Below are 14,224 nucleotides of genomic sequence, written 5' to 3'. Positions count from 1 at the left end.
GAGGAGAGGAGAGGAGAGATGTGTTTAATACAGCCAAGGAGAGGAGAGGAGAGGAGAGGAGAGGAGAGGAGAGTTAACATGGTGTTTAATACAGCCAGGTGCATGCTGGGGGTTAAATGGTAAATGGTAAATGGTGCATTTATATAGCGCCTTTATCCAAGGCGCTTTACATAGATTACATGCATTACATTCACCCATTCATACACACATTCATACACCGATTGCGGCGGAAGCCATGCAAGGTACCAACCAGCACATCGGGAGCAATTTGGGGTTCAGTGTCTTGCCCAAGGACACTTCGACATGAAGCCAGGAGGAGCCGGGATTCGAACCGCCGACCCATGGATCATTGGACGACCTGCTCTACCTCTTGAGCCACAGTCGCTTGTGGTTCTCACCTTGACCAGGTGCATGCTGGGGGTTGTGGTTCTCACCTTGACCAGGTGCATGCTGGGGGTTGTGGTTCTCACCTTGACCAGGTGCATGCTGGGGGTTGTGGTTCTCACCTTGACCAGGTGCATGCTGGGGGTTGTGGTTCTCACCTTGACCAGGTGCATGCTGGGGGTTGTAGTTCTCACCTTGACCAGGTGCATGCTGGGGGTTGTAGTTCTCACCTTGACCAGGTACATGAGGCGGTTGTAGCAGTTCTCCAGGAAGTCGACGCAGAACTCTCGCAGGAAGAGACGCACGTTGAGCGCCGAGCGCCGCTTGCTGTCGCCGCCCTCTGCCGCCTTGCGGTTCCTCTTGGGGACGCGCCGAACAGACTTCCCAGAGTCATGGGTGTAGTTCTTGAACTGGAGCGCAAAAACATATGAATAAAAAAAATATTTCCCTTAACCCATGTTGACCTGAGATCAGATTCTAAAAATGTCTTCTACATCCTGACAGTATTCTGAAAAAGCTATGTTTCTATGTCAGTCGTTCTTCGATTTCTCAAAAATAGCAGACCTACAAGCTACGACCTACGAGCTTGTAGATCTGCTATTTTTCAATAGCTAAAGCATAACATAATGCTAACACCAAAAGGGGTTCCCGCCCAGAATGGGTTAAGACCCGAGATGAAAATTAAAAAATCACACCCGTGTGAAGTGAGGGTGTCTAATATATTAAAGTCTAACTCATGTTGATTAGGTGATGTAATGGTGATGTAAACACAAACATTAAATTCTCGTTATTTATAACTCGTTATACACCCTTGTGATGTCATAGATGACATCATTGTTACTTACGTTGTGGAGACCCTTGTGATAGATGACATCATTGTTACTTACGTTGTGGAGACCCTTGTGATAGATGACATCATTGTCTCCGATCGACTTGAGACCCTGAACGACGTACGATCCTCCAAACCGGGAGTGTCTGCAGGGAGAGAAAAACAAAAAGAAAAAAGAAAAAATGTATAATGGAATAAATGTAATGTACAGTAGCAGCCTCATGTTGGTCACACGGCCCGCTGTGATCATGTTTGTAAAGAAAACCATACATTGATAATAGTTGCACATTCAGCTTATGTTAACGTTTCCTATTCTTGCATTAGGCTGTGAGAGCTATTCCAGAGATTTCTATAAAGCGGTCTGTGGTCGTGAAGTGACCACGGTGGTCGTGAAGTGACCACGGTGGTCGTGAAGAGAAGTTCATCTCCCTTAGAGATGGGGTGAGAAGTTCATCTCCCTTAGAGATAGGGTGAGAGGTTCATCTCCCTTAGAGATAGGGTGAGAAGTGCATCTCCCTTAGAGATAGGGTGAGAAGTTAATCTCCTTAGAGATAGGGTGAGAAGTGCATCTCCCTTAGAGATAGGGTGAGAAGTGCATCTCCCTTAGAGATAGGGTGAGAAGTGCATCTCCCTTAGAGATGGGGTGAGAAGTTCATCTCCCTTAGAGATGGGGTGAGAAGTTCATCTCCCTTAGAGATAGGGTGAGAAGTTCATCTCCCTTAGATAGGGTGAGAGGTTCATCTCCCTTAGAGATAGGGTGAGAAGTTCACCTCCCTTAGAGATAGGGTGAGAAGTGCATCTCCCTTAGAGATAGGGTGAGAAGTTCATCTCCCTTAGAGATAGGGTGAGAGGTTCATCTCCCTTAGAGATAGGGTGAGAAGTTCATCTCCCTTAGAGATAGGGTGAGAAGTTCATCTCCCTTAGAGATAGGGTGAGAAGTTCAGTCACATGAGAGAGACTCGGAGTAGAGTCGCTGCTCCTTGACTTGGAAAGGAGCCAGCTTAGGTGCTCAGGAAGTGAATTATCGCTATGTAACGGGTTCCGCAAATGTTATTTAACAACGTCCTCCGACATCAGAGATGGGAAACACTAGGGTAAGAACTAGGGTAACGTACCTGACTCCTCTCTGGGTTAGGGTTAGGGGTAACGTTACGTACCTGACTCCTCTCTCCTTTAATATATTTTTTATCCCACGATTTTGTAACCCATTTTTCACCCCTGTGTCAATTATCTAATGTGATCCTGGGCTCTACACACCCTCCGCCAACCTAGTCCCCATATATGGGGGACATGGGGAGAGCAACGGACTTGAACTCATGCTTCCTTCATGCCTGAGTGTCCAAGTTGCTCCTTTACACCTGACAGGGGGGAGTTTCCCTGGTTGGACGTAACGTGTGGAAGGAACACGTTATTCCAACCAGTTCCTTTCTCCTCCATCAGGCGCCCCGGCTGGCCAGGGGGAGGCAGTTTAGAGACCAGGATTACTGCATATTTTTTGTGAGGGGACCTACCCTAGGGGACACAGGGAGAACATGCAAACTCAACACAGAAATGCCATTTCGCCAACCCTGCCTCGGGTATGGGCACCCACAGCGTCCCGAGCGGGAATCGAACCCAGGACCTTCTACCTGACTCCTCTCTGTAGGGTTAGGGATAGGGGTAACGTTCCGTACCTGACTCCTCTCTGTAACATGCGGCTCCGTCTCTCCGCCATCTCTTTCTGCCTCAGCGTCTCCAGCTGGGTTAGGGTTAGGGTTAGGGTTTAGGGGTTAGTGTTAGGGTTTAGGGGTTAGTGTTAGGGTTTAGGGGTTAGTGTTAGGGTTTAGGGGTTAGTGTTAGGGTTTAGGGGTTAGGGTTAGGGTTTAGGGGTTAGGGGTTAGTGTTAGGGTTTAGGGGTTAGGGGTTAGTGTTAGGGTTTAGGGGTTAGTGTTAGGGTTTAGGGTTTAGGGGTAACGTACCTGACTCCTCTCTGTAACATGCGGCTCCGTCTCTCCGCCATCTCTTTCTGCCTCAGCGTCTCCAGCTCCAGCTCGTCTCTGCGTTTCTCCTCCACTGAGCGGGCGTGGCCGGCGCTCACCAGGTTCTCTGGTTTCTGCAGAGTCACCAGAAACAAAGAAAAGGTGAAAGGTGTCTTAGACCAGTTGGTTCTCAAACCTTTTCATGTCAAGGACCCCCAGAGGACCCCCAGAGGACCCCCAGAGGACCCTCAGAGGACCCCCAGAGGACCCCCAGAGGACCCTCAGAGGACCCCCACAGGCCCCCCAAGGACCCCCAGAGGACCCCCAAGGACCCCCACATTGACACTAATTAGCCCCGCCAACCCCCATTACAGAAGATATGCCAGGGATACCCCCACGAGAGAAGATTTTGACCGCTCTAGCAGTGATTCTCAAATTGCTCACGATGCTATAAACTTTTTAACCCATTCTGGGCGGGAACCCCTTTTGGTGTTAGCATTATGTTATGCTTTAGCTACTGAAAAATAGCAGATCTACAAGCTCATAGCACGCCACCGAGTGGCGCGCTATGAGCTTGTAGATCTGCTATTTTTGAAAAATCAAAGAACGACTGACATAGAAACACAGCTTTTTCAGAAAACTGGAAAGGAAGACATTTTTAGAATCTGATCTCAGGTCAAAATGGGTTTGACGTTTCGGCAACCTGCTTGCCGAAACGTTGGTTTATTATGTCAAAGTTTTATCTCCTGTGGTCAGCATTGATTGATTGATTGATTGATTGATTGAAATATGTATTAACAGTTTGCAGAATTACAGTACATTTCAAGCACAAACTCAATACAAAGACTGTTAACAGTGAGTGGACGACCCAATTAAGCATTACACTTGTTTACAAGAGGGTCTACCTTGTTCAATTCATCAAAAACAAACAAAAGCACCTCGCCACTACTGGTGTGCGCTCCTTTCCGTTCAAGGACACCCAGTTTGACATGCATTAGGCTACGGACCCCCCCCCCCCCTCAACAGTTGCTGCTGTTCAACACAATAGCTGACCAATAGCTGACCAGTTGGAGAAACTTCTTTGCTTTTATGATATTTCTGAGACCATTCGTGTTTCTGGAATATGCTGCTAAACTTGTATTCTATTGCTAGTTTGATCACTTAGTTCAAATAATCTTTCATCGTAAAATAACTAATGACCGAAAATAGCCGACCTACAAGCTCACAACAAGATCTGCGGTGGAGCCTGCAGAACCATTGAGGCTCAAGAATCCACCACTCCGGAATGAAGTGTCTGGTGCTGGGAGTCTGGTGCAACGCACAGGTCCTGGTGCTGGGAGTCTGGTGCAACGCACAGGTCCTGGTGCTGGGAGTCTGGTGCAACGCACAGGTCCTCGCTGTACTCCTGGTGAGAGCAGGAGTGGACCTGGTGAGACGTAGGAGGGGCCCGGACAGGAGGCAACCCACAGAGCCTAGTCCCTCCACTTACCAGAATAGTACCTCTCAGTCGGAGTGGTTCCAACGGATTGTGCGGCCCTGTCTTTCCCTAGTGGTCTGATCGAGGGTAGCTACTGGGACGTAAGTCGGGACATGATCACCCCGGCTGGGTCACCTGAGTGAGGGGTATGATGTTCGAGAGACGCGAAACCCCGATGACCTTGGGATACATCACTGAGGAGACGTCCCAGTTGCATCCAGGCGATGTTATTTTCGTTCTGCTATTTCCGGTGCGCACCTTTCTTTCACAGAAGACACGCTGTCGGCTTCCATGGAATCCACAGGACTGAGGGTTCTCAAAACTTTAACCCATGACGCGTTTATGGAGACCTACCTGGTCTCTAACCTGGTCTCCACTCACCTGGTCTCTAACCTGGTCTCCACTCACCTGGTCTCTAACCTGGTCTCCACTCACCTGGTCTCTAACCTGTTCTCTAACCTGGTCTCCACTCACCTGGTCTCTAACCTGGTCTCCACTCACCTGGTCTCTAACCTGGTCTCTAACCTGGTCTCCACTCACCTGGTCTCTAACCTGGTCTCCACTCACCTGGTCTCTAACCTGGTCTCCACTCACCTGGTCTCTAACCTGGTCTCCACTCACCTGGTCTCTAACCTGGTCTCCACTCACCTGGTCTCCAACCTGGTCTCTAACCTGGTCTCCACTCACCTGGTCTCTGAACATGAGCGAGATGATCTCCAGGACATGCATGCTCCACTGCTGCTCGCTCTGCGCCGCCGCCACAAACTTCACCAGGTCGTCGAAGCCGCTCAGATGGACGGCCCACAGGAGACGGTCATGGACGCTGGCGTCATCGTCCACGTTCTGGACGAGACACCAGAGGAGACACCAGAGGAGACATGAGGAGACACCAGAGGAGACATGAGGAAGGAAAGGAGACACCAGAGGAGAGGAGACATGAGGAAGGAAAGGAGACAACAGAGACCAACGTTTCCCAACGCCAGTGTTGTTTTTTATGAACTCGTTCAGTTCACAGTTCAACATTTTTAACTAAAGTTCATGGTTCCAAAAAATGAACTACTATAGTTATTTTTCGTTTTTTTTTTTTTTTTTATTATTGCCACAGCCCATACATACAACCGCAGACTTTATTCCTATTGGAAATGAAGTCCAAACCTTAAAAAAAATAACTTTGGGATTAATAAAGTGACAACTTTTACAATATCTCCATTACCATTATCCAAATTAATTCCTTATAATTTTTTTTACATTTTGGAAATAATAGCTCTTTTGTAATGTGAAATGCCAGCGAATTATTTTCCTTATCTTTATTATGGGCCAACTTGTGAAAGCTGTATGCTTTTATTGTGAAGGCAAAAGTTTCTGAGTGTTCTCGGTTCTCACAGCCTGCGTATCTCCGCGTGCTGAAAATAGCTGATCTACAAGCTCACAACGCATCGCGGACGCGACGCGTTGTGAGCTTGTAGATCAGCTATTTTCAGCACGGAACACGTTGTACGACAAAGAATACATCAGGCATTACTGGCACTGAGCTTCACTCACTGTGGAAGAGAGAGGTCTTTTTGGCCGTTCAGGGCGATATTATGGACACATTACCTCCTCCACACAAAAATAACAAGCTATTGGAAGCTATTTTTCGTGGCACATTATGTTTAATCAAACAACAAGTTTCCTCAGTGTTTGGGTCGGGAGTCGGGATGTTCTGTGTCTGCTGCCTGTCTGCGTGGAGTGCGTGCTGTCTGCTGCCTGTCTGCGTGGAGTGCGTGCTGCGTGTATGAGTGGGTCATCATGCAGTAGATGCGCGCTGCGCGCTCCAGTGACGGCTGAGAGAGATGAGTTAATGTGGGATAACTAAGGGCTTATTGGTTCCTCTAGATATTAAGGCCTGTTTAGGGTGTGTTTTAGCACCGGGGATTTCGCCTGGAAGGCTCTAAGGAAACACTCTCTCTTGAACAAAGTTGAACTGTGAGAAAGTGACGTTCACACACGCCAGAATGAACGCGTTCACAATGACGTTCATCAGGCAGTACGTTCCGTTCACGTTCACCCAAAATATGAACGCGTTCGTGAACGATCGTTCTTTGAACGCGTTCAGGGATAACACTGCCCAACGCAGGAGACATGAGGAAGGAAATGAGATAAACCCAATGTTTTCAAGTCAAGGATCCCCCAAATTGATGTTGTATTTGACCGATATGTATTTAACTCCAACCTTCTCCTCATGAGGGTTAGCAGGAACATGGAGAACATTCCTACCTTCTCCTCATGAGGGTTAGCAGGAACATGGAGAACATTCCTACCTTCTCCTCATGGGGGTTAGCAGGAACATGGAGAACATTCCTACCTTCTCCTCATGAGGGTTAGCAGGAACATGGAGAACATTCCTACCTTCTCCTCATGAGGGTTAGCAGGAACATGGAGAACATTCCTACCTTCTCCTCATGGGGGTTAGCAGGAACATGGAGAACATTCCTACCTTCTCCTCATGAGGGTTAGCAGGAACATGGAGAACATTCCTACCTTCTCCTCATGAGGGTTAGCAGGAACATGGAGAACATTCCTACCTTCTCCTCATGAGGGTTAGCAGGAACATGGAGAACATTCCTACCTTCTCCTCATGGGGGTTAGCAGGAACATGGAGAACATTCCTACCTTTTCCTCATGAGGGTTAGCAGGAACATGGAGAACATTCCTACCTTCTCCTCATGAGGGTTAGCAGGAACATGGAGAACATTCCTACCTTCTCCTCATGAGGGTTAGCAGGAACATGGAGAACATTCCTACCTTTTCCTCATGAGGGTTAGCAGGAACATGGAGAACATTCCTACCTTCTCCTCATGAGGGTTAGCAGGAACATGGAGAACATTCCTGCCTTCTCCTCATGGGGGTTAGCAGGAACATGGAGAACATTCCTACCTTCTCCTCATGGGGGTTAGCAGGAACATGGAGAACATTCCTACCTTCTCCTCATGAGGGTTAGCAGGAACATGGAGAACATTCCTACCTTCTCCTCATGAGGGTTAGCAGGAACATGGAGAACATTCCTACCTTCTCCTCATGAGGGTTAGCAGGAACATGGAGAACATTCCTACCTTCTCCTCATGGGGGTTAGCAGGAACATGGAGAACATTCCTACCTTCTCCTCATGAGGGTTAGCAGGAACATGGAGAACATTCCTACCTTCTCCTCATGGGGGTTAGCAGGAACATGGAGAATATTCCTGACCAGCAGAAGAATCCTCTCTATCAGCAGGTTGTCTTCTTCTTGTCTCTCCTCCCAGTCCTTAGAGGGGGGGAGAGAGAGAGAGGGATGTAATTTCCTGGGGTCTAGTAGGACTAGAGTAAATAATAAAAAAATAAATCGCTATAAAATGTTGCACAAAAAAAACATATTTAGCCCCATGCTCGAATGCCCCCGCCCCCCTGTCAAAAACAGCTAAAATCCCGAAAACAAAATAAAGCAGCAAATGAAAAATAAATTAACACTCATCTTTTACTTTCTCTAATAACCTAAAACATGAACCTTGGTTGAAAGAAAAACTAAAGTTGTCCTTTAAGAAAGATAATTTTTAAAGGTTAACACTTACCAGTTGTAGAAGGTTGTACAATGTTTCACTAAAGACAGTGAACACCTTCTCACTGGCAAAGGCCTACAGAGAGAGAAACCAGATGGAGACAACACAGTGAACACCTTCTGAAGGCCTACAGAGAGAGACCAGATGGAGACAACACAGTGAACACCTTCTGAAGGCCTACAGAGAGAGAAACCAGATGAAGACAACACAGTGAACACCTTCTGAAGGCCTACAGAGAGAGACCAGATGAAGACAACACAGTGAACACCTTCTGAAGGCCTACAGAGAGAGAGAAACCAGATGGAGACAACACAGTGAACACCTTCTGAAGGCCTACAGAGAGAGACCAGATGGAGACAACACAGTGAACACCTTCTGAAGGCCTACAGAGAGACCAGATGGAGACAACACAGTGAACACCTTCTGAAGGCCTACAGAGAGAGAAACCAGATGAAGACAACACAGTGAACACCTTCTGAAGGCCTACAGAGAGAGACCAGATGGAGACAACACAGTGAACACCTTCTGAAGGCCTACAGAGAGAAACCAGATGGACAACACAGTGAACACCTTCTGAAGGCCTACAGAGAGAGAAACCAGATGGAGACAACACAGTGAACACCTTCTGAAGGCCTACAGAGAGAGACCAGATGGAGACAACACAGTGAACACCTTCTGAAGGCCTACAGAGAGAGAAACCAGATGGAGACAACACAGTGAACACCTTCTGAAGGCCTACAGAGAGAAACCAGATGGACAACACAGTGAACACCTTCTGAAGGCCTACAGAGAGAGAAACCAGATGGAGACAACACAGTGAACACCTTCTGAAGGCCTACAGAGAGAGACCAGATGGAGACAACACAGTGAACACCTTCTGAAGGCCTACAGAGAGAGACCTGATGGAGACAATACAGTGAACACCTTCTGAAGGCCTACAGAGAGAGAAACCAGATGAAGACAACACAGTGAACACCTTCTGAAGGCCTACAGAGAGAGACCAGATGGAGACAACACAGTGAACACCTTCTGAAGGCCTACAGAGAGAAACCAGATGGACAACACAGTGAACACCTTCTGAAGGCCTACAGAGAGAGAAACCAGATGGAGACAACACAGTGAACACCTTCTGAAGGCCTACAGAGAGAGACCAGATGGAGACAACACAGTGAACACCTTCTGAAGGCCTACAGAGAGAGAAACCAGGTGGAGACAACAGAGTGAACACCTTCTGAAGGCCTACAGAGAGAGACCAGATGGAGACAACACAGTGAACACCTTCTGAAGGCCTACAGAGAGAGAAACCAGGTGGAGACAACACAGTGAACACCTTCTGAAGGCCTACAGAGAGAGACCAGATGGAGACAACACAGTGAACACCTTCTGAAGGCCTACAGAGAGAGAAACCAGATGGAGACAACACAGTGAACACCTTCTGAAGGCCTACAGAGAGAAACCAGATGGAGACAACACAGTGAACACCTTCTGAAGGCCTACGGAGAGAGACCAGGTGGAGACAACACAGTGAACACCTTCTGAAGGCCTACAGAGAGAGACCAGATGGAGACAACCATCTTAATTTATATTATGTAGACATAGCACTCTATAGAGTATATTCATAGATTCATTGTACAGACATTCTACGGATAGACAGATGTTAGGTTCTTAGCTTACGTATATCCTTGATAGTCTCACGTAGCCAGACATCTATTCCACAATCTCCTGAATGCTATAGTGTGTCACAGTCCTGCCCCCTTTCATGACGACGCCAGGCCCAGGAAATCATTCCCAATGCATTTTTCCTCATAGACATTTCAAAAAGACCTTATAAGCGTCGTACGAAGCCAACTCGAGTTGTGACAAATCATGACAACAAACACAATATTTTGGACCAAACAAATAATTACAAAGAATAAAAACAACAAAAAGAAATTGTGTTGTGTCGTCATGATTTGTCACGACAAGAGTTGGCTTTGTACGAGGCTTAAAAAAGGTCTTTAAATAAATACTTTTTGAAATGTCTATGAGGAAAATGAACTGAATCATTTCCTGGGCCCTGGTAGGGGGCGGGACTGGGCCCTGGTAAGGGGCGGGACTGGGCCCTGGTAAGGGGCGGGACTGGGCCCTGGTAGGGGGCGGGACTGGGCCCTGGTAGGGGGCGGGACTGGGCCCTGGTAGGGGGCGGGACTGGGCCCTGGTAGGGGGCGGGACTGGGCCCTGGTAGGGGGCGGGACTGGGCCCTGGTAGGGGGCGGGACTGGGCCCTGGTAAGGGGCGGGACTGGGCCCTGGTAGGGGGCGGGACTGGGCCCTGGTAGGGGGCGGGACTGGGCCCTGGTAAGGGGCGGGACTGGGCCCTGGTAGGGGGCGGGACTGGGCCCTGGTAAGGGGCGGGACTGCAACGCTCTATATAGAGCCTGGAACTACACCTCCCCAAATCTGAGTAAAATAAGCTACTATTTCCGTTCACGAAAATATATTTTTAAATACCTTTACATTTTATTTTTTTATTTCCTTTTCTGCTAAGCAACAATCTATATATGCTTAGATGTTTTCTATTTACATTAGGATAAATTTGCGCGACTGTAAAGACGCAACGGAAGTGTGTGTGGGGGGGGTGGGGCTCCACTTCCGCTTAAATTTGACTCATGACAGCTGTTCCGTTGGTCCAGACTGTATGATGAAGCACCCTAACCCTAACCCTAACCCTAACCCGTTGGTCCAGACTGTATGATGAAGCACCCTAACCCTAACCCTAACCCTAACCCGTTGGTCCAGACTGTATGATGAAGCACCCTAACCCTAACCCTAACCCGTTGGTCCAGACTGTATGATGAAGCACCCTAACCCTAACCCTAACCCTAACCCGTTGGTCCAGACTGTATGATGAAGCACCCTAACCCTAACCCTAACCCGTTGGTCCAGACTGTATGATGAAGCTGTTCCGTTGGTCCAGACTGTATGATGAAGCACCCTAACCCTAACCCTAACCCTAACCCGTTGGTCCAGACTGTATGATGAAGCACCCTAACCCTAACCCTAACCCGTTGGTCCAGACTGTATGATGAAGCACCCTAACCCTAACCCTAACCCTAACCCGTTGGTCCAGACTGTATGATGAAGCACCCTAACCCTAACCCTAACCCGTTGGTCCAGACTGTATGATGAAGCTGTTCCGTTGGTCCAGACTGTATGATGAAGCACCCTAACCCTAACCCTAACCCGTTGGTCCAGACTGTATGATGAAGCATTTGGAAATTGCGAGAGTCAAGATCCTTGATGACTATTTCTTTGTATTTTATGTATTACCATGTGTTCGAGCGTCTGATAAATGGGTGAATTGTAATTGTTGCAAACGTGACCCATACCTCTTTGTAGGGTTAGGGTTAACGGGACCCATACCTCTTTGTAGGGTTAGGGATAACGTGACCCATACCTCTTTGTAGGGTTAGGGTAAACGTGACCCATACCTCTTTGTAGGGTTAGGGTTAACGTGACCCATACCTCTTTGTAGGGTTAGGGTTAACGGGACCCATACCTCTTTGTAGGGTTAGGGTTAACGTGACCCATACCTCTTTGTAGGGTTAGGGTTAACGTGACCCATACCTCTTTGTAGGGTTAGGGTTAACGTGACCCATACCTCTTTGTAGGGTTAGGGTTAACGTGACCCATACCTCTTTGTAGGGTTAGGGTTAACGTGACCCATACCTCTTTGTAGGGTTAGGGTTAACGTGACCCATACCTCTTTGTAGGGTTAGGGTTAACGTGACCCATACCTCTTTGTAGGGTTAGGGTTAACGTGACCCATACCTCTTTGTAGGGTTAGGGTTAACGTGACCCATACCTCTTTGTAGGCCTGTAGAACAGGACCCATACCTCTTTGTAGGCCTGTAGAACGGGACCCATACCTCTTTGTAGGCCTGTAGAAAACACTCCACTTGTAGGAAGTGATGTCTGAAAACAGGATCCTCCGGGACTTTACCGAAACACAGGAGGGCGGGCTGCGTCAGGTTGACCATGAGTCTGAAATACCACAGAAGAAGAGAGGGGGGGGGGGCTGCGTCAGGTTGACCATGAGTCTGAAATACCACAGAAGAGAGAGGGGGGGGGGGGGGCTGCGTCAGGTTGACCATGAGTCTGAAATACCACAGAAGAAGAGGGGGGGGGGGGGGGGGCTGCGTCAGGTTGACCATGAGTCTGGAATACCACAGAAGAAGAGAGGGGGGGGGGCTGCGTCAGGTTGACCATGAGTCTGGAATACCATAGAAGAAGAAGGAGTGATTAGGGATGCTGTGATACCACAGAAGAAGCAGCATTAGTTTTGCACTAAAGTAAAAACACTCCTTGGCCTAAAAACGGCCATAGCCGTCGTCACAAATGTGATGAGGTCACATGAGTGTCTATGGCCGAATTTAGCCCAAGGAGTGTTTTTAGTGTAAAACTAATGCTTGGAATGGATTCAGAGTCATGAAATCCCCCTAGTTTGACATGTCACATGCTACATGTAGAAAATGTTGCCTTATTGAATGGTACAGTGTGGTCACATACCTGGTGATAACTGGCATTAAGCTGCTGAATTGAAGAGTTATACCAAAATATAAACTAGAGACATGTAGGAATAAAATAATCACACCTGTGTGAAGTGAGGGGCGCTCTTATCATCGTACATCACACGATGCCTATTTGCTCAGACACTATGACGTAAATTTCAATGTCAATGGCAAATGTGACACAAGTTAACACCCTGACGAGTTCTCTGTTCAATCAATTAGTAACGCCCAGCGCTCAAACTGGATCGCATCGCTCCACAGGCTGGACGTCCGATGGGACGTCATCAAAAATGTCCCCCCCCATTTTAGCGGATGAGATCGAAAATCTTAAAACGTGAAGTCTTGATCTAAATCATTGCGTCTAATTCTAACCAAAGATCCTGTGTTAGACGGCCCACCGAGGTCCCGTCGCCAGTCGCGTTAGAATTAATCATACCTCCTGTTGTTGTCGATCGCCTCTAGAGTGTTTTGGCTACATTTAGCTACTTCAGCTACATCCGGGATAACATCCGGTCCGTCGCTAAATGTGCTCCGCTGCTATAAATCGCTGGGCGCTCTGATTAAATGGATTAAATAACCCTGGGCGTTCGGGGTGTTAAGGACAAAAAGCTGTATACGAGCCCTTAAAAATACCTGATGCAGGCGTCGAACAGGGGTTTGGTCTACTCTACCTAACAGGGGTCTAGTCTACCTGATGCAGGCGTCGAACAGGGGTTTGGTCTACTCTACCTAACAGGGGTCTAGTCTACCTGATGCAGGCGTCGAACAGGGGTTTGGTCTACTCTACCTAACAGGGGTCTAGTCTACCTGATGCAGGCGTCGAACAGGGGTTTGGTCTACTCTACCTAACAGGGGTCTAGTCTACCTGATGCAGGCGTCGAACAGGGGTTTGGTCTACTCTACCTAACAGGGGTCTAGTCTACCTGATGCAGGCGTCGAACAGGGGTTTGGTCTACTCTACCTAACAGGGGTCTAGTCTACCTGATGCAGGCGACGAACAGGGGTTTGGTCTACCTGATGCAGGCGTCGAACAGGGGTTTGGTCTACTCTACCTAACAGGGGTCTAGTCTACCTGATGCAGGCGTCGAACAGGGGTTTGGTCTACTCTACCTAACAGGGGTCTAGTCTACCTGATGCAGGCGACGAACAGGGGTTTGGTCTACCTGATGCAGGCGTCGAACAGGGGTTTGGTCTACTCTACCTAACAGGGGTCTAGTCTACCTGATGCAGGCGTCAAACAGGGGTTTGTCCGCGGTGTGCTGCGTGATGATTGGTCTACTCTACCTGATGCAGGCGTCAAACAGGGGTTTGTCCGCGGTGTGCTGCGTGATGATTGGCAGAAGGTCGTTCTGCAGGATCTGCCCCGCCCCCAGCTGCTGACGGATGTCTCGCGTGTCGTCCTCATGACGGAGATATCGGATCAGGTCTTTAACGCTCTCTGGAAGAACACGGAG

At 48.3% G+C, this 14,224-nt stretch overlaps 1 protein-coding gene across 1 annotated transcript in view; it reads right to left on the bottom strand.

Moving 5' to 3' along the window:
* Window positions 1-14,224, bottom strand: part of timeless (timeless circadian clock) — a gene marked incomplete at its 3' end in the record, with an annotated part of 37,969 nt that overhangs the window by 3,737 nt on the left and 20,008 nt on the right. Inside the window, exons 3-10 of the mRNA XM_079490586.1 lie at window positions 14,055-14,208; window positions 12,129-12,243; window positions 8,235-8,297; window positions 7,829-7,930; window positions 5,336-5,491; window positions 3,172-3,305; window positions 1,272-1,359; window positions 399-794 (exon numbers count right to left, since the gene is read on the bottom strand). Coding sequence (XP_079346712.1) covers window positions 399-794; window positions 1,272-1,359; window positions 3,172-3,305; window positions 5,336-5,491; window positions 7,829-7,930; window positions 8,235-8,297; window positions 12,129-12,243; window positions 14,055-14,208 — 1,208 coding nt within the window. The remainder of the gene's footprint in view (window positions 1-398; window positions 795-1,271; window positions 1,360-3,171; window positions 3,306-5,335; window positions 5,492-7,828; window positions 7,931-8,234; window positions 8,298-12,128; window positions 12,244-14,054; window positions 14,209-14,224) is intronic.

This window comes from Electrona antarctica (assembly GCF_951216825.1).
Source record: "Electrona antarctica genome assembly, chromosome: 21".
NCBI classification, from domain to species: domain Eukaryota; kingdom Metazoa; phylum Chordata; class Actinopteri; order Myctophiformes; family Myctophidae; genus Electrona; species Electrona antarctica.
The sequence above is the reverse complement of the archived record's forward strand: the minus strand, read 5'-3'. Positions and strand labels throughout refer to the sequence as shown.